The sequence below is a fragment of the Cibotium barometz genome, chromosome 2, assembly GCF_041138505.1.
Source record: "Cibotium barometz isolate CiBa-2024 chromosome 2, ASM4113850v1, whole genome shotgun sequence".
In the NCBI taxonomy this organism is placed as follows: Eukaryota; Viridiplantae; Streptophyta; class Polypodiopsida; order Cyatheales; family Cibotiaceae; genus Cibotium; species Cibotium barometz.
In genome coordinates this window covers 56,138,629-56,158,669 of record NC_141047.1, presented here as the reverse complement: position 1 = coordinate 56,158,669, position 20,041 = coordinate 56,138,629, and the positions used below count along the sequence as shown (strand labels likewise).

The following is a 20,041-nucleotide window of genomic DNA, read 5'->3' as shown; positions in this document are numbered from 1 at the left end:
TTGGTGGCTAGAGTTTGGATAGCGGAGTTTTGTTCGACCATTCTCTAAAGTGTTCTTCTCGTGGGCTACCCAAGGATACTCAAAGGTTTGCAGTGTTTTCATGGACGGTTGGACAAACCGAGAGTGCTCCATCAGGTGGAAGTTGGTCATCTGTAGGTTTCTCTAAAGGTCTTTGTCCTGACGTAGCGAGGACAGCATGTGTTTGAGGAATCAACATCTTCACCTTTACTCTTTTCACATAACTATCTAGAGTGTTACACAGAATTGTTCATATTGTCATGATCCCGGGCTAATTGAAAGGCGAACATGGGAAAGCTCTTGCTAGACAACCATATACTCGCATATCAATAGTACTAAAAGCAAACCTCGTGTAGAACTAGACATGCCAATATTAGGCTCACATATCAACAGGACCAAGGCTAATAGCCTCATAAAGTATACTTGATTAAACCTGGATCTGAATATATAGGTTACCAAGCACATGAATAAGCCAAGGCTGCATACTGGCTTACGCCAAACATATAGACATCACCATATTATAAGCACCCAAAACGATTAGCTCAAGTAAAACTACTTAACTCGGTTCAACAAGCAAACTAATTGAAAAAATCCAAGACATAGTGAGGCAACCTAAACTCCTGCACTTGAGTACTATTAACATGAACTCACACTTCAGCTTGTGCATACACTTCTGAGCCCATATTTACCAATGTTCTCAGCTTCTTAAGCCTTTTCTGCTCCAAAAGTTTGATGTTTTTTGATAAATCTGAGCTGAGGATAAAATGTCAAGGAAAGAGGTGTTGATGATATGTTAACACATATCATTGCTATCCCCTGCAAAACTGATCTCAAGTGGGCATCAAATCATAGTTCAGAGAAACACCGCATTGTTAGGCCCAAAATCAATTCTAAGGGTCAGAGGGCCCCAAACACATTTCAGCAGTTTCAGCCGTTTTCCATTTCCAAAATGGCACGTTTAGAGCATTCCTGCTCTGCCATTTCCCCAGTAACAGCTAGTGTTTCCCCTCTGCAACCTCCATTTCAAGTCATGTTTATGTCAAGACTTAATTTTTTCTCTCTTCTCACCCACCTTTCTTTTGCACTCCCTTCCTTCCCTCTTTCAAATCCCTTCTTTTCCCCTCTCTATCTTCTTCTCTTGTTGATGTAGCATTTCCCCATTCTACCCCAATCAGAATGTCATTTCTGCTCTCATTTCTGTTTCAGACATCCGTTTCCCCATATCCATAACTATGCATCATATAAGCATTCAAGCAGCAAAAACACGTTGGCCTGCCAACAAAATGACAACGGAAAAGGATACAATAGTTTTTGTTCCTCCATAACTTTATCCCTGCACACGTACAGCACATTAACTTAATGCATTGGCTGTGGGGAACAAAATGAGAATAATAATTTCAAAAGGCCAATCCTACCTTTGAGATAGCACATGAAGAAGGTCAGGCTTGAGATTTTCTTCAAGAAAAGCCTCAAACTTCTGGATTTTAGCGTCCTTTTCTGCCAGTGTTCTGCTTGTTGCTGCCATCCTCTATTGGCAAACGTAAGAATCCAGGGTTGAGCCTGCTATGTTTCATTTAGATGCAGAGATAACTGCACGTTAAAAACTTTAAATAGTACCCTGATATCCAAATAAAGAAAACAATACCGACTTCCCTACCCCTTCCAAAATCTCCTTATATGGAATTGGGACTGGTGCACAAGAAAGTCGTGAATAAAACGTGTCACTGACCCACAAATTGTTCACATGTTAGTGTTATGAGATTTTGCATGCAAAGGTAAAATTCATTGAAAACTAAGGTTGATTTTCAGTGCTTTCTAGCCTTTTATTTGGCATGTTGTTACATAAAGAGGGAAAAAATTAGAAAAAAAATCCATGATACATGAGTGTGAGACAGGAGAGGAAGAGCTGAACAGAAAGTGCAAAAAAAGCTCTACAATTGTGCAAGGTAATGGTGCAAGCACGACTGGATGGTGCAGTGTGCAGGACCACCAAAAACATAGCAGATATCTCTATTGTGGACAAAGGGCATATGTGCTCAAGGGCAGCCAGGGATGGGGCTGCTCTTATAGCACCTAGCTACTACAATACCTGCAGTAGGCTACCGGAACAGTTAACATCTGCCACAAAGCTCCAAAAATTGTGCAGTCTTGCACATGTCCGTGCATGCTCTGAAGCTTGGGAATTTTCTAAAACCTCTAGCTGGTACTTTTGCATGATCATCTGTGGCTTCTGAGTTGCAAGACAAATGTCTTGCGACTCCTCCATCTCTTGCCTCTATGGCTATGGCCAATCCAAGCATTATATCCCAGTCCTATTCCCAATTGTGCTTTCCTAGGAGCTCATAATTCACTTGGTGGCCATCTTTGATCCCTTCGCAGGCCTCACAGAGAGCCTTTTAATCTCCAAGGTTCTTCCTTGTGTCCCCTATAGATGGTTCAATAAAATGCATTGCAAGCTCACTATGTCCAAGCTCTTGTATGTATCTTGCTCCTACTTCTGATGTGTCATGTGCATGTCCATTCAAGGATGCCCATGGACATGTTCTACGAGTGCAGCCGCCTTCTAGGCAGAATCAGAGGCCATGTTTGGGCTGATGGACTGTAATTTTGGACAACCGGTTACTGGACAGCAGGGCGCCCAAGGACCAGTCAGAGTGGAGAGCTTTTACTTACATTGTATCTAGTCATGCACGGCTGGCACAATTGGCCCATTTGCCCAACCAGCGAACCCTAGGACATCATTTAGAGCTGCAGACATAAGCCATTTAAATTATCAAGTTTGTATTCTTCATATGAGCACCTCTCAGCCAAAGAACAGAACAACTTGCATTGCATGGTAGATATGCACAGTTATGCACGATAGAACTTAAGTGTGGATATGGATATATATACCTAGATGAATCTGGGAACATGCCCAAATTCACCTTATGAGAAAGTGCAATTTATAAACTCATGGTAGTCATCCACAAGACAATAAACCATCAAGTCCATCATGCATAGTATGGACTAGATACTATGACATCCCCACTAACGTCGTCAGTGCCCAATAGTGGGTGTAGAATTTGGTATCAATATATGTTCCCACACACACCCCCCATGCACCCACACACACATAAGAGCATACATTCATACAAAGGTCTGTGTACTGAGTTTCTACCAGAGCAAACTCAGCCATAACGAAGCCTAGCACTAAGGATCATAATAAATAGACAAAATTATTACAACAAAAAGGTAGTTGATAGAGCATATGCACCACTAAAGATAGAAACACAATATCAACTGGTTGCAACTTGGATAAAAACTTCACAATGTGAAATTTGCATGTCCGCTAATACAACATAAAGATATACCTAGATCAATCCAAGAACATGCCCAAATTCACCTTATAAGAAAGTGCAATTTATAACCTCATGGTAGTCATCCACAAGACAATAAACCATCAACTCCATCATACATAGTATGGACTAGATACTACGACATCCCCCTTTTTTTTTTTCTTTTTTTTTTTTCCGGGAAAAAGATCCTTCTATTAGTTAATGAGAAAACGCCATAAGGCTACAAAGCTCACCTCGCAAGGAGGGATAAAACACAGTGAACTCCTGAGCTCCACCCCCGTGGCTGGCCGCTCTCTGGGGGGGGCTACCTAGTAGTACATGTGGGAGGTGAGAAAAGCCAGACTGGAGGCCTGTAGTGCCAAGTGACATCCTCGCCCCTCGCGGTGAGGAAAGGGCCAGGGTGCCAAGTGCGGAGGAAAGCCTTGCGGCGCCCTCTCATGCGATCCGAGTCGCCCTGGAGTTTCCCCCAGTGTCCTCTCAATGTGTGAATGATGTCCACCCAGAGGGCCTGTATGACCTCCGCCGGTGGAGTCGCCTGGCGGTCAATGGCCTCCCTGCATCGGGCTCTCCATATGTGCCAAGCCGTCATGCTGCTGATCATCTCCCATCTGTGCCCGACCCCCTCCTGAGGGGCTGCCGATGAGAAGTCTGGCGTCGGAACCACCGCCATCGCCCTGTCAGAGACCTGGATGGTCGCGCTGCCAGGGACGTCCTCATATCCAAGGGCCGGGCCGCTGTCCGTGGCCCAAGCCACCGCACCCCACGTCACCAGCATCTCACCTGGTGAGCCTGCAAAAACCATCCTGAGAGCGCGCTGCCAGACCTGCTGAGCATGTGGGCAATCCCATAAGCAGTGCCGCTGCGACTCCTGTGCATGGCCGCACCGAGGGCAGGACGCTGGGTGTCTGCCAAAAGCTAGCCATGCCCCCACAGCCAGTCCTCTATGCGCTGTGAGCCAGAGAAAAAGCGTCACCTTCCGGGGCCGGAAGCTGGCCCAAAGGCGCTGCCAGAAGTCCCTAAGAAAGGCAGGGGAGAGCCCCTGTCGCCGCCAATGCTCGGCCGCCGCCGGGGTGCTCGCTATCCTGTGCCTCTGAATCCGCCGCCCCAGCCTCGCTGTGTACTGAAAAAAGGGGATGCCTGGGCTGGTAGGGGCCAAGTAGGGATCTCGCCAAAACCACTCACCTGGATCCCACTGAAGGCGAATAAGAGGCCTGCTGTCCCAAGCCCATAATCTCCAAGAACAGTCCTCTCCTATCGAGGCCGGTGAGGGGTCTACATGCCACTGTCTCTGATGAAAGCCGACCACCCGCACCCTCTGAAGAATACAACCCTGGAGCCCATCCAAATCTAGTCGTGTCCTCTGAAGCTGGCCACCCTCTCCCACCTCGAAAGTGAGTGGGGCGACTCTCTCCGCTGTGCCGCAGACCGCTAGAAGGATCTCATGCCGAGTAAAGACACCCATCCACTGTGGAGGTGGAGGGTCCTGTACTGGGGTCCGCCACTCCCGGGGGATGGCCGCCTCAATGTCCTGTCTCATCAACTCTCTGCCCCTCATCCCACTGAGTCTCCTCTCCTGGGCCTCTAGAGGCAGCTGCTGAAAACATATCCAGTCGTCCAGGGACTGGGCTGGGCCGGAGCTCAAAGGGCCCCACGACACGTGAGACCGCGATCCAACCATATGGCCACTGGGAAGTCGAATCAAGGGGTTCCAGATCAATGGCTGCCTCAGGCGCTCCTCATCGGTGCCCGGAGGAGTCTGGAAGAGTGACGGCCTCAGATGCGACCAGGCCCTCAGAAGGCTAGCTGCAAAACGCTCCTCGAAGCCAAGGCCCACTCCTCTGGATCGCTGCTCTGTAAAGATCCACCTAATGCTGGGGGTCCAGGGGCCGCTAAGAGAGGGGGTGCGGCTGAGCATCCTGGAAACAAGAAACTCCTTCCACGGCTCAGCGCCTGGCAGGAGGCCACGAACTACCAACTTGCCAAGCAATGCTCGGCTTTGGCAAATAGGATCAACAATGCCCAGGCCGCCTCTCTCCCTCGGCTGAGTGATCACCGCCCATGCCACCTTGGCCCTGGCGGGCCGCCCGTCGCCACCGGACCAAAGAAAGTTCCTGATGAGCCGCTGCACCTGGCCAATGCATGCCCGAGAGAAGGCCCAGCAGGAAGTGATGTACCACATAGTAGCAAGCAGAACCTGGTTGGCCACAACTACTCGGCCAGCCAGAGATAAACGAGCGGTACTCCAATACAGAAGCTTCTTCCGAATGCTCAGAAGAAGGGGGGCTATCTGCTGCTCCGGAGATATGTCAATGCCCACATAACATCCCAAATAACGCACTGTAGTGCCAGGGGGCAGCCACTGAAAACCGTCAACTGGCCTCCAAGTCGGGGGGGGGCATAGAGCTGACCCACAGCCCACACGACTTGTGCCAGTTGATCAAAGCGCCCGAAGCTCTGCAAAACCTGTCCATGGCTAAGGCGAAGCGGCGGAGGTTCTCCTCACCTCCCTGAAGATAGACAGCAGTGTCATCCGCAAACTCCGAGTCTAGGAGCTCCTCCGAGGTACGGATGGGAAGCTGGAGGCCCCGCAAACCTGTATCCTGTGCCGTCAAAAAAGTGCTCATGGCCTCCGCCACAAAAAGAAAAAGAAAGGGCGCTAAGGGGCACCCCTGCCGCACCGAGCGCGAGAGCTGGAACCTCTCTCCGCGCACGCCCTGTATCAGCACCTGGCTATGAGCCGATGAGTAGAGTGCAGAGACCCCACGGATCCACTGAGGGGGGAAGCCCATCCTCTCCATAGTGCCTTCCAAGAAGGCCCAGTCCACCCGATCATATGCCTTCTCGAAGTCGAGAAGGAGCACTGCCAGATCCTCCTGTCGAAATCTAGCCAGAGCCGTAGCCTCCCAGAAGGAGAAAATGTTATCCAGAATGCTCCTATCCTGGATGAAGCCAGTCTGCGTGGAGTGGATGATGTCCGGAAGGTGAGGCTGAAGCCGCCTGCTGATCGCCTTAGCTAGGACCTTGTAGGCCGTGCCTAGCAAGGTGATCGGTCTCCACTGTCTAATCTCCAGTCTGTCTCCTCCCTCTTTGGGGATCAAGTGGATCAAACCCTCAGCCATGCTGTCCGGCATGACTCCAGACTCCATAATCTCCTGGAATGCCAATCTGAAGCCCCTGTGTAAGAGGCCCCAGTACCTCTGGAAGAAAGCCACCGAAAGACCGTCCTCTCCTGGGCATTTGCCCCGAGGTAATGCCTGAAGAGCCTCCTCCAGTTCCGTATCCGAGAAGGGGGAGAGAAGGGAGTGCTGTAAATGGGCCGGCACAACCGGTCTCGTGAAGCTCCAGACTGCCTCCCGAGCCTCTCTCACCCTGTCATCTGCTGGCTCAGCAGAGAGAAGGTCCCTGTAAAAATCTGTGGCTATAGCCCGAACCCTGGGGGGATCCACCACAACCTGGCCATCAGCCTGCCGGAGACGCCTGAGACCCTCTCGTCTGAAGCGAGGCCCTGTCGCCTCAAAGAAGTCTCGAGTCACTCTGTCCCCAGCCTGTGTCCAAAAGGAAGCCCGAGCATGGAATCGGAACTCCACCCTCCTCTCCTCGATGGATCTGATCTCCGTGCGAGCTGACTCCATCTGCTCTGAGATCCAAGGGCTCGTAGGATCCCTCTCCTGGAGTCTCTGGAGGGACGCTAGACTCCTCCGTAGGCTCCTCTCCTGCTCTCTGAAAGCCTCCAGCCGGTCCAAGGCAGCCTGTCTGAGCATCTGGCTAATCTCCTGCAAGCCACTGGCAAGATCGCTGGCTGCCGATCCTCTCCTGAACTGCAGCTCCTGCCAGACCTGCTCAACTCCGATCGCAATCTCGGGCTCCTCTATGAGACAATCTGGAATCCGGACGCTCTGGCTCTGCTCTCCTCTCGTGGGGTCCTCAATCTGGAGAAGCACTGGATAGTGATCTGAAAACGAGGAGCCTGCAAGTATGCCCACTGTGCCACCTCTATCACAGGCCCACTCATCAATGTAAAACCTGTCGATGCGGGATAGGTTAACCCCTGTGGCCCGTCTATCCGAGCGCGAGAAAGATAGGCTCCCCTGCAACCTGCCAAACTCCGGGAGAGTCCACGGATCCTGGCCTCTCACCTGAAGCACTAGTTCCTCCCAGGCAGCTAGCTCCGGCCCATGAATGGTCTCCTGGCTGCCCCCCATCCTGTCCTCTGCATCCTCCAGCATGTTGCAATCCCCTCCGAGGCACCAGTGGTCTGCCAAGGGGAGGGACTGCCTAATGGTGCTCCAGAACTCGGCTCTCCCGGTCGCCCCATTGGGGGCGTAGACCCAACCCGAAGGATGATCCACTGCGCACGACCCTGGACCAGAATGCCAGAGTCCACAACTTCAGATAGAAGCTGCTCGCTGACTGAGATGCATACTCCACCCTGGTTCCCCTGGGAGCCATATGCCGGTGACCAAAAAGTGTGACTCCTGCCTGGCAAGATCTTCCCGCAGGTGCGGGTACGCCCCGCAGAAAGGTGGTGCTCCTGGATGAAAAGGATATCGATGGGTCCTCCAACGAGAGCCCTCTGGATCTCCTGGCGAAGTCTGCCCCGGCCAATGTAGCAGCGATGTCCACCGAGACCCTGGATGTTCCATGAGAGGATCCTCATGGATGAGCTATGGCAAGTGAAGCAGCCTCCACTGGCTCACCCCTCTCAGCCGGCCCGGATGATCTGCCCTCCACTCTGTGAGTCTTGGGCGCCGGCTTGGAGGGAGAATAATCACTGTCTGTCCGGGTGCGGAGTCTCTCCAAAAAGAGGGTGACCTGTCTCTGTGTCCAGCCCCACTCCGCCTTCGCCCTGTCCAGGGCATAGGCGTGCGACCAATCCTCTGCATATATGTATCTAAAGGTAGGCTGCACCCTCGGGGCGGCATGGAGGAGAATCAGAAGCACCGCCTCAACTGAGGTGTGGACCGGATCCGCCCGCCAGTCTCCTATACCAAACAGGCTCATGCGGGCTGAGTGTAATCGGGTCTGCAATAGGTCCGTGAGCCCCAAGTCACTGAAGTGATGAGAAAACTCCAGTATCTGATCACGCAAAACTTCCTCTACAGAGTTGCAATCCCATGCTGTGTCTGGGGCAACACTGAGAGGAAAGGAGAAAGCCACCATGCTGCTCACCACAGAGGGAGAACGAGAGGGATGGCACACCACGCAAACTCGCAAGGGCGCGACCAGTGTCTCGAACGGGCCAGCATCCAGCTGGAGGCACCTGAAAAAACCGTAATCCACTGGTAGCCCCATCACTCGCGGGGGCCCCCCAGGGGAGGCTGGAGAGAACTCTGTGGCGGGCGAGGCGAGGATCGCCATCTCCACCGGCCCGGAGTGGCGGTGGAACAGCCGCTGGACTGTGCTCTGGCCTACCCAGCTGCGCTGCCCCGGGGCAGTGGGTGGTCTGGCGAAGTATCCTGGAGAGGCCGAGGGAGGGATGGGGGCTCGTGGCGAGGAGGGGGGAGAGCGGGGAGAGGATGGAGAGGCATCTGCCAGAGGATAGGTGTCAGGGGGGGCCGCCGGGGGAGGCGGGAGAGGGGGGGCTAGGGGGGGAGAAGGAAGGGTGGAAGGAGTGCTCTCCGGGTGAGGGGAAGGGGAGCCGGGGGTCGAAGAGTGCGGCCCAGGATCCTCAGGAATCTGCTCCAAGGAGGGTGGGGGGGCCCCCGCGGGGGGAGGTGGGAGCGGGGTCTCCACGTGGGAGGCTCCACCAGCGGCCTCAACGGGCACTGAGTCTGAATCCTCGTCCATCGGGGTGGGACCTGCTGGCCGCCTATCCCTGACAGGAGCATAAGTGCGGATAGGTGCCTGTACGCCAGCCGGAGTCGCCTGTCCGCCAGCCTGTGCTGCCTGCTGGCGTCTGCGACGACGGTCCCTGCGGGCCGGGCGTTTCCGCCGGCGAACCTCCTGCCATCCGCCAGCCTCCTGGGACTGCGCGGCATCCTCCGCCGGGGCCTGCTCGTCAGATGATGGCGCCTGCTGTGACGAGCCAGGGATGTCCGGTCTCTGAAGTGGATGGCCACCCCTCGGGTCTCCTGCAGGGGGTCCGGAGGCGGCATAACGTGAAGGATGAGCCCCCTTGCGGGGACAGGCGCGTGCGAGATGGCCCATCTCCCGACATATGTAACACTGGCCGGGGAGGCCCGAATACTCCACGCGCTGTATCATATGTCCTCCAGAAAGACAAGGGAGAAGGATCGTCTTCGGGAGGGACTCCGGTGACGGAACCACAACCCGAATGGCCGGGAGTCCTGCTGCCCGAGCAATCACTGAAGCCGCTGTCTGAGGCGTCTCCACCACCTGCCCGAACGCCTTGCCAATGGATGACAAGAGGGGCAAGTACTCCCTACGGAGTCCAGGAAAACAGATAGTGACGGGGAAACCTGTCGCGCCTGCTAGCGGGTCAGAAGCGGGGTCGAAACCATGAGTCCATCGCGCCAGGAACGCCCGGGAAGAGGGGAGGGCAATGGGGCTCCGAGCCAGCACCATCTGAGCTGCCTGTGGGGACTCGAAATCCACCTGATAGTAGCCACGTCCCAAAAAATCCACGCTGACGATCTTGGCGGGCACGCCAACAAGGCTGCCTTGCAGAAGGTCGCGAAGCTCTCTCCGCATCGGACGGCTACCCACTATCTTGCAGACCAAGGAGGAGGCCTCAAGAGCGGAAACTGTGGAAACGAACAACTGAAGATCTTCAGCTGTGAACTCCAGACGGAGACCGGAATCGGCAGGGTTAGTCGGAGCGGCTTCCATGGAGTCCTCCAAAGGGAAAAAGCCAGAAACCGGGGTCACCAACGGGAGGGACACAGCCCTGCGAGGAAAAAAGGGAGAAGCGGCGGGTTACAGGATAGCGGGGGCGGGGCGCGGGGGGGGGGAGCTGAGGCGGGGAGGAGTTAACGGTGGGCGGAGGGGCGGGACGGAAGGGAGGAGAAAGAGGGCGGAGGGGGGAGAGGTGGCGAGGGAGAGAAGAGAGGGGGAGGCGAAGGATGATAGAGGCGGAGGAAGAAGGAAAGGGGAAGGAAGTAAACGGCGGGGGGAGAGGCGGGGAATGCAGCGAGGAGGGAGGCGAAGGAAGAGAAGGCGGGGGGGGAAGAAAGCGAAGAAGAGGAGGGAGGCGGGGGAGTGGAGGCGGGGGGGTGAAGGCGGGGGAGAAACGCGCAGAAGGCGGTGGGGAGGCGGCGCAGAGGGGTGCGATGAGGAAGGCGAGGGAGAGGGCGGAGGAGACCGCGGAGGGCTGGCGGGGGGGGGGAAGGTGAAGCGCGATGGCGAGAAGCAGCGGGGGGGGGGGAGAGCGGAGCTCGCAGGCGAAGCGGGACAGTTCGTGTCACTACGACATCCCCCTAACGACATCAGTGTCCAATAGTGGGTGTAGAACTTGGTATCAATATATGCTCCCACGCGCACACCCCCCATGCACCCACACACACACACACACACACATAAGAGCATACATCCATACAAAGGGAATGGATTATGGGAGAGGCCAGCCCACCTATTTATATGTAAAGAGCTGGCCCACTGGACATTAGCACCTGACCTGGGAAAAATGTCACGAAAAAGGGGAAAAATAAGGATAGCTAGCCACAACCAAGGGCCATAAAAGGGAACAAATATGGGTAAAATATGGGCAGCATATGGGGAGGAAATTCTAACACCCACTCTCAGCATCGGATGCTAAACAAATTCCAAGAAGCCAAAGATGAGGAGCCAAGGAAGTGTCACGTGCATCCCGCACTTGGATGCCACGTAGACATATCTGTACGAAGCATTGGGATTTGAAGAACTAGGGGCAGCCACTGGGGTCTGTGTGGGAGCAGCACCAATCCTGTTTGTCAAGAAGAAAGCCAAAGGTCTTGAGCAATTCATTGCGCTCATACTCTTGGTCATGGGAGCCCTTCTGCTTATCTTCGAGCTCCCGGCTAATGATTGCTCCAACTAAAGCATTGGGATTTGAAGAACTAGGGACAGCCATTGGGGTCTGTGTGGGAGCAGCACCGATCCTGTTTGTCAAGAAGAAAGATGGGTCTTCTCGTTTGTGTGTCGATTATCGTGCACTCAATAAGCTGACTATCAAGTGTAGATTCCCGATGCCTCGAATAGATTATATTCTCGAGAGGCTGAACGGGGCTTAGGTGTTCTCGAAACTCGATTTAAAGAGTGGGTACCACTAGGTGCGGATTGTGGAGGGGGACATCCCCGAGATGGCCTTTCGTATGAAACGGGCCCACTATGAATTTGTGGTCATGCCTTTTGGATTGACGAACGCCCCAGCTACATTCAACCGCATGATGATGCGTGTTTTCCGAGAATTATATGAAAAAGTGTGTTCATATTTCTACCCTTGGATATATAATTAGTGCAGAAGGCATTTGACTTGATCCGGCTAAGGTGGCCGAGAATTCACTTGGGAAGTACCTCAGACAGCTTATGACATCAAATCCTTTGTGGGTATATGCCAGGCATACTCCACCCACATAGACAAGTTTTCTGACCTCTCGGCGGATCTCACCAATCTGCTAAAGGGTGTGAAGACAAGAAGGCAACCGATTCGAATGACTCCCCGAGCGTTGGAGGCACTCAAGAACCTCAAGGAGGCTTTATCATCAGAAGCGCCTTGTTTAGCACTTGCCTCGTGGGACGAGCCATTTCAGGTGATCACCGATGCGAGTAACATCGCAATTGGCGGTGTATTACAACAAAATGGTCATCCAGCAGCTTACATGTCTCGTAAGTTACTGCTCACAGAGAAGAATTACTCAATCTACGATCGTAAACTCCTTGCAGTTATACAGGTCTTGAAACATTGGAAACATTTTCTTTATGGCCGTGACTTTGAGGCTCGCATTGACCATCACGCATTACGCTGGATTCAGACAATGCCAAGTGCACAGTGAAGTGACCGACAACACCGCTGGAGCCAGATATTCCAACAATTTGGTGGTATGATTGAGGACCTTCCAGGAAAGGCCAATCCAGTGGTGGCTGATGCTTTGAGCAGGAAGGTACAAGTGACTTCGATTCAGACCACTAGACTCGACCTTGTTGGTACGGGACTAGACGACGTGAAGCACACATACACGGATTCCGAAGAATTCGGTAAACAGTGGGAACAAGCATTGGATGCCACAGGACCATGCCACTTTTTGATACGCGGTAGTTGGCTTTTCTACAAAGGCCGACTATGTGTCATGAAGTCGTTCGGAACAGCTCTTCTCCATGACACCCATGACGCCGTTACTGGTGGTCATAGGGACATGAATTCGACTTTGGAGAAATTGGAACGGCAATATTATTGGCCAAAAATGAGGCGAGATGTGTTTTCATATGTACAACACTGTGATATTTGTCAAAAGGTGAAAGCTCCTCGTGGGAAGAAGATAGGGTTGTTACAGCCCTTGCCAATTCTTGAGGGACCTTTCCAAGATATTTCGATGGACCGAGTAGACGTAATACTCGGTGCTTAACTATAGTTGATAGATTTAGCAAATTTGTTATGCTTATTCCATGCAGGGCCAATGTGACCGCCAAGGATGTTGCCCAGTTGTTCATTCGGCATTGGTACCCGATTGGCGGGATTCCTAGGACCATAGTGTCAGAGCGAGATGCCAAGTTTACCAGTCATTTTTGGAGGACATTGTTTGATAACTTTGATACTAAATTGAATTTTTCCAGTGCATTTCACCCACAAACGGACGGCCAAACAAAGATTTACAACCAGTTGGCCTTTGATGTGCTGAAGTGTTATGTCCACGATCAGCAAGGTAAGTGAGAATCATCGGACCTTTTCCCATCCAGAGAAAGATTAATGAGGTTTCAATGAAGTTGAAGCTGAAAGAGTGCACAGAGCGGAAGCAGAGTGGCACTAGAATGTGCTGAACAGAGAGTGCAAGAGCGAGAGAGACACGGAGAGAACTATGCTGAATATACTGAAGCAAAACAATCCCAAGCAAGAGACACTACAAGTCTCATAAGTGGGAGCAAAATATGTACAAGACTGAATGAGAAATGAGAGGCCAACACCCACTATTTATAGTAGAGGGAAGCTCGCCGACTGGAACTACAAAACAAGCCGATTGGAGCTACTGGACAAGGCCGATTGGAAAATGCCAGAAAGGCTGGGAAAAATCCCAAAAAAATACTAGAAAAAGAGGTGGCCAGCCCACATCCAAGGGCCATGCAAAAGGGACCAAATGGGCACCATAAAAGAGCAGAATCTGGGGATGAATGTGCTAACACCCCCTCTCAGCACAAGATGCTGAACAAACTCCGAGAATCCGAAGATGAGGAGCCAAGGAAGCCTGAGAAACCGGCTTGGTGAACAAATCTGCAGCATTCTCCGCAGAAGGACAATAGTGACTGACCTGAATTATGGTTGTTCCCACAGAGAACTACCCAGCTTGACTCATTGGCTGCCTGGGACTAGACAACAGCCCCTTGCTGTAGGCGGCTTCTTGACTTGACGAAGACATGTTTCTATCACCTCACAGCAACACTGTTGGCTGAAAACGCACATGCACTTGCTTCAAGCACCTCTTCTTGGCTGTGAATAGGCTCCTCTGCTTGCCCCTATGACTGGAGGTTCACTGCATGAATGGCAGGATGATTGAATGAGAAGCAAGGCACCTTATGGGCCCTTATATAGCCATGAGGACGGCTGATCGGCAGTCCAACTTGCACAAAATGGTGATTATGGCTGTTTTCCCTCTTGCATGGGCACCTCTTAGTTGGCCAGCCTCATAGGCTCCATGATGAAAGTGAAGGAAGTGAGAGCATTCAGGGTGGCTGGAGAGGATCCATTGACATGCAACGAGAAGGGAAGCTCACAAAAGAAGTGAGAGCATTCAGGGTGGCTGGAGAGAGAGAAGCTCACAAAAGAGATAAGACTCGAGAGGACATGAGAGATTCACAAAGTGCTTTCATATTCACTTTAGCAAAATACAAGTCCTTTTATGGGCTCTGGAAGCTTCCCACCAATCACACATTCCTAGAATGCTAATGCCAATCACAGTTTTTTCCCACAACCATTTAAAATCTCCACCAACCTTTGAACTCTCATGGGGCACACACGTCTACAAACACTAGCTCTCTCTTGGAGCTTTACCTTCAACACCCTCCCTTGAAGCTACAAGAGGACTCTTACCTGGTTCCTCCCACAAGATTCACATGGTCTACCACATTATACATGCCTCTCATGGCCACTCCGTGCCTCATCCAGGGCACCACAAGATGAGCTCCACACGGCCCATTAAAACAAGGTTTCTGAATCTGCTTGAGGTTTTCTTTCCCATGTTGCTGTTGTTGCCTTCTCTTCAAACATGTTTTTACAGTGTGGCATGGTCTTCCGCAAGAGAAGCATTTCCCCAAGTCCTTTCTTGGTGAAATATGTTGCTTCTCCCATTGATCCTTCCTCCATCTTTGGTCCTTGTTCTGCAAGTTGTCCTTTTTCTTCTTCCATAAGAACCAAAAACTCTTTCATGTGTTCAGGTAGGAAAATAACTTAATGTGGCCCTCATACTGCCATACTTACAAGGCATACTTTTGAGGAGCATTGCAATGGCGGCGTCATCATCGGTATGTTGGAAAAGCATTTGCTCAATGCCCACCCTCGTGTTGTTCCTATGGATGACGGATGCGCTCTATTATGTAAGTCCCCCTTTATGAGGAGCCACCATTGTGGTGAGCACTTGGGCACCCCCCGACAGTTCCCAGTTTAACATTGGATGGTGGCCAAATATGGCTAGATGGTTAGGAGACGGCTTATATAGACTTGGCACTCTGCCAAGTAGGATGCATGTGTTAGCAGTCATCTCCTGTCTGTGTATTTACACTAGGGCCTCTGTTTTGTGGATGTGCTTGTTCCTGGCCGACTACTTCTTGTCCTTGGTGTCTTTTCTCCTAAGCTTCATCTTCAGCTTTTCCTCTTCACCTCATATAGGCAAAGACACATAGTCCTGCACTGCCTCCTGCACTTCCTTTTCACTTTCCACAGGTTGAAGCTTTTGATGTGACCCTCATGAGACAACCACGAGCTCGCCCCTTAGAAAAATTGATGATTTTCCTGACCAGAGTAACCACGGGCTCGCCTACTTGAGAAAGTCAACGATGTCCCGACAACGGAACCTTGTAAACCGGCCTCGGTCTTCAGACAAAACCAAAGGGCGGTGCAAAAACAAACATGCACACAATACACTTCAACACCTTTGAGGACCAAGAAAAGGAAAACAAACAAGGGGAGCTAGAGTGCTCCTGCAAACAGTACACAGACACCGATTGGCCCCAAAACGCAGTGGCGCCCCTTGCAATATTTCTTTAATTGATTATAAGAGAGCTTTGATTACAATAAGGCTGGAAACTCAGCCGTCACAGTAGAACCCCTGAAGCCTGCCAAGACCCTACGTCATGGCTTCTTGTCCACTCGGCATCCACATACAGTTCCAGTCCTTGTTCACATCAAAAGACTCTTTCACACGAGTCCTGCACACAGAAGCTTTCTCCCTCGGTCAAGGCTACCACAACCATCCATAGCCTCACCCTATGAATAACATCACACCCTGACACATCCAGTGCTTCTGCATCACAAAAAAGACTCCCAAACTGTTTCCCAAAAGAGAACTCTTATCACAGCACAGCATACCATACAGTACACACACCTGTACACTCCATCTCTCCCTTCCAAGGGTACTATCCATCTCAGTCATGGATTCCATGTTCCCTAACCAATCAGTAGCAAGGCTGTACCAAACATGTGTCCACTCTGTGACCACTCCCTGCATGTGACCTATCTCCTGGAGAAACCCAAAACACATGAAACAAAGACGTGTTTCAGCAAACATAGGGTGACCTGTTTTCCCATGAAACATCTGATCTGGCCCAACATGAAACCCATGTCCTGTTTCCACTTGAAAACATTCTCGGCACATACTCAAATGTAGTGCCAACACAACACACAAACAAAAGAGAGAGCTCTTACTAAATATGTCTGGCTGTATTTCTGCCCCACAAATATGTTACATAGGTATGCCCAAAACTGCAGGTCCCTCTGTTCCTTCCAAGCAGGAAGAAAGCAATCTGCTCTCATGGGTATGCACCCATGAGAGCTTGCATCGCTCCCATGCCAAGAAACATAACCAGGTGACCTTGTACTTGCAACCAATAACCCATGTACACAGTGTACTTGCAGCCAAGCAAAACAGCCCATAAGCAGTCTCAAAACAGTCCCGGCTATGCGCCTCCTTCAGCCTGCTCCTTCCCTTCCAAGAGAGAGAGAAAGACAGAGAGAGACCTGCTTAGCCATGCGCCTCTTGTCTTGCAGCCGAGAGAGAGAACACCTGTGGGTGAACCTGCTGTCCAACCCTGCACTCCCTCTTTCAGTCCACACTTCTATGTCCAGCACTGCCTGTATGAACAGCAGTGCAGCCCGACAGACAACCTCTTGCCAAAAGCCAAGGAGAGAGGGAAATTCAGTAGGCGCATGTATACACTGCAGCACAGAAACCAGCCAGACCTCCGAAAGCCAAAGGGAGAGAGAAAGGTTCAGCGCCTGTGTCTCTGTTCTGTAGTACAGCAGCCAACTAGCCTTTTTCCCCAAAAAGCAGGCGTAAGAAGATATTCAGCTGCGCCTGTATTCTCTGTAGCGCAGCCCGCCAGCAGTACCTTCCAAAAAGCATACAAGCGAGGCGCAGCCCGTCTACAGCTCCTTCCCAAAAAGCATGAGATAGCCAGAAGCGTAGCCCGCCAGCCACTTTTTTCCAAAAAAGCATGAGAGAAAGAAAGGCGTGCTAGCCCCCACTCTCCAAAAGTGGTGTAAGCCTCCAAAATTAGCCTATGGGGCCACCATCCTTTAAATTAAAGTTTTTAAACCTTTGCCCCCTCCAACCCTTTGTCCCCTTAGGTTATGTGAAGGGACTTTTATCACTTGGCCCCAAACTGGTGCCATTCACATTGTCCACCATGTCCCCGTGCACACCTGCATACTGTCCAGAGAAAAACACAGGGCCAAAAGAAATATCTGTCACATGCGGAAGCTCTGGGAGTCTTCTTTCAGCCCTAAACACCAACTTGGAACATGCTGATCCAAAACGCAAGCAGAAGATAGAGAAGAGAGAGAGAGAGAGATAGCTAAGTATTCAGTATATTATAATGTACAAAAAGGAAGTACAAGTCCTGCAGCCCTTGGCTGACTTGAAAAGGTAGAAAGTACCCCAAGGTGTTGTTCTAGTAGGTTGCATTTTTTGCTTCTAAGAGCATTTTCAGCAGCAGCAGCTGGTGGTGTGTGGGCTGTTTTTTGCAGCACGGACAACAGTGGAAGGTTTTTTGTTTACAAGTGGTGCTGCTTGACAAGCAGTTTTGGCGATGCTACCTCTTCCCCAACTACCCTTGTGACCTGTAGAGTGTTTTCCGATGCGTTCTCTGGATATATTTGCTGCTGTCCAGTCCCTTTTCTACCTCAGTTTTCTGAGGGGAGCTGAAAGGTTCTCATGGTTCGTGTTGTTGGAGAGTGTTGAAGATTGGTCCCGAAGTGCTGAGATTCAATGAGTTCAAAGGCTTGCTTGTGGAAGGTGGACTATTGTTGTGGATATGGGTCCCCCCTTACGAGCAAGGAGGACAGGCTGGACGGAACTACCTGTGCTCATTGGAAGCTGAATGTGCGGGTCTAGTTCATTCATAAGGATTAGTGGAATATTGTTCAGGGCACCGAGAAAAGCCTAAGCGTCTCCAAACCTCGAGACGTTGGACCAGGAGGTAGAGGATGAATTTCTTTTGGAACTTGAAGACTAGGAGGATCGTGATTCCAAGGCGCACTCGGTACGTGTGCCAACCATTACGTAGGAGGTCTCACCGGCCATGCAAACCCTAGGCAGTGCACATGAAGTTTGGTCCAAGTTGGCGGATCTCTATGCTCGGGATTCCTCGATGCGGGCAATTACTTTGCAAGGTCAGCTCTACAATCTAGTGTTTCCAATAGGCGGTTCTATGCAGTCATTTCTTATGAAGGCCAAGGTCATCCATGACTAGTTACTAGCAATTGGTACTGCCTTGTCCTCTACTCAGTTCGCTGCACTAATCCTCACGAAGCTTCCTCCAGAGTACGATGTGGTTTCTCAGGCTTTGCGGTGCCACATCATAGAAAGCAAGCTGGATTTTGATGACCTCAGCTCCCTTCTCTTGGAAGAAGAGTCCATCCTCGTTTCACAAGGCCCTTCTAGCAAAGGATTGTTAGTCTCAGAAGAAGGACAAAGCCAAGGTCAAGGACAAGTCTTCGTTAAAGAAGAAAGGCAAAAAGTGACTCCGATTCTTCTACTTCCAGTGCTCCCAAGGCCCTCCTGGCTCAGGACCTGGACAGTGTGCTTCTCTAGCCATAAGGACATGTTTCCCCCCACGTGCAGCCAACCAGAGGAGGCGTGTGGGCAAGAGAGGAAGCTGTTAACAATTCCAAATTTTGGTGCATGGGAACCGTAAGTCAGAATTCCAAGCATGATAAAAATAAAAATAAAAATAAATCTGGCAAGACAAGGTTAGCTTTGTAGCTATTATGGATTGAATGCGTTCAAATTCATTGCTTGGTGTGGCAGAGATTATGGACCGGATGTGTGCCAAGTTCATTGTTCGAGGTTTTGGGACATGATGTGTTCACAGTCCAATGTTGGGACATTATGAGCGTGGTATGCGTTCAAATTCATTGCTTGGTGTAGTAGAGATTATGGACCGGATGTGTGCCAAGTTCATTGTTCGAGGTTTTGGGACATGATGTGTTCACAGTCCAATGTTGGGACATTATGAGCATGGTATGTCCGTCACCTCATCATTCTATACTTGGAGTTCACTCCACATTGGTGTGGGAATTCCGAGCCAAGTAGATTTCGTTGCTATTCAAGGTGGCATTATTTTTTGAAAAGACATGTTGGCAAGTGCATCTTCCACGGTGTATCCAATATCTGCTACAGTACTCATGGTCGCGTCTTCATCAGCTTTTCTTCTTCGGACATTTGCTCACTATGACCTACAGAGGGGATGTTAAAATATGTGTATCTCATGTGTTATGCGGGAACAAGGTCTTACATAAGGGTTGGGCTTCCCTATATAAAGGCTCCTCTCCCCTCTTGTTATATCTATTCATTCTCAACGCATGATTGTCTCCACCCATCTATTGGCGAGTATAAGCCTCGTGTAAACCTCTTGCTATGATACAAGTTGATCGTCTAACATCTCTCTCTTTGCCATCTCTGCATCTCTACTCTGATTTGCTTCTGCATTGTGCAACTCTAAAATTCTCTTCCACAAGCTTCTTGACATTTGGATCGGCTTGAAAAGCCTTCGAGAGTTGATCTTTCTCATGAAGCTCTTTCTATAAAGCCTCCACATCAATTCCCGAATTCCCAAAGTCACTCGCTCGTACTGGTGGTGTTCCTGCCACATGTGAGTCTGAATGGCAGCGGGCTTGCCATATTGCTTAAATCCTAGCAAATAGTGAAGAAAAATTCCTTTGGGACCGTCTTCCAATCACAGATGTTAAGGAAGCAAGGCTCCGATACCAATGTAATCCCGGTGGGGATGATTCAGGAATTTATCTAGCTATTTACCAAAAGATTAAGACAACACCAGAATTTAAAGAACCATTCATTCATTCACATGACAACAAACATAGCATCAAA

The 20,041-nt window shown here is 50.8% G+C and overlaps 1 protein-coding gene across 5 annotated transcripts in view; it reads right to left on the bottom strand.

The window, feature by feature from the left end:
• LOC147641240 (uncharacterized) overlaps nucleotides 1–20,041 on the bottom strand; it is a 59,404-nt gene that overhangs the window by 38,698 nt on the left and 665 nt on the right. For 2 of the 5 annotated variants that reach the window (XM_086819481.1, XM_086819445.1), the window contains exons 2-4: nucleotides 1,434–1,578; nucleotides 1,322–1,351; nucleotides 670–771 (exon numbers count right to left, since the gene is read on the bottom strand). In XM_086819481.1, the coding sequence (XP_086675607.1) occupies nucleotides 670–771; nucleotides 1,322–1,351; nucleotides 1,434–1,543 (242 nt within the window). In that variant the 5' untranslated portion in view covers nucleotides 1,544–1,578. Of the gene's footprint in view, nucleotides 1–669; nucleotides 772–1,321; nucleotides 1,352–1,433; nucleotides 1,582–1,675; nucleotides 1,743–20,041 lie in introns of all 5 variants that reach the window. The other 3 variants (XM_086819463.1, XM_086819473.1, XM_086819454.1) reach the window with 3 other exon arrangements.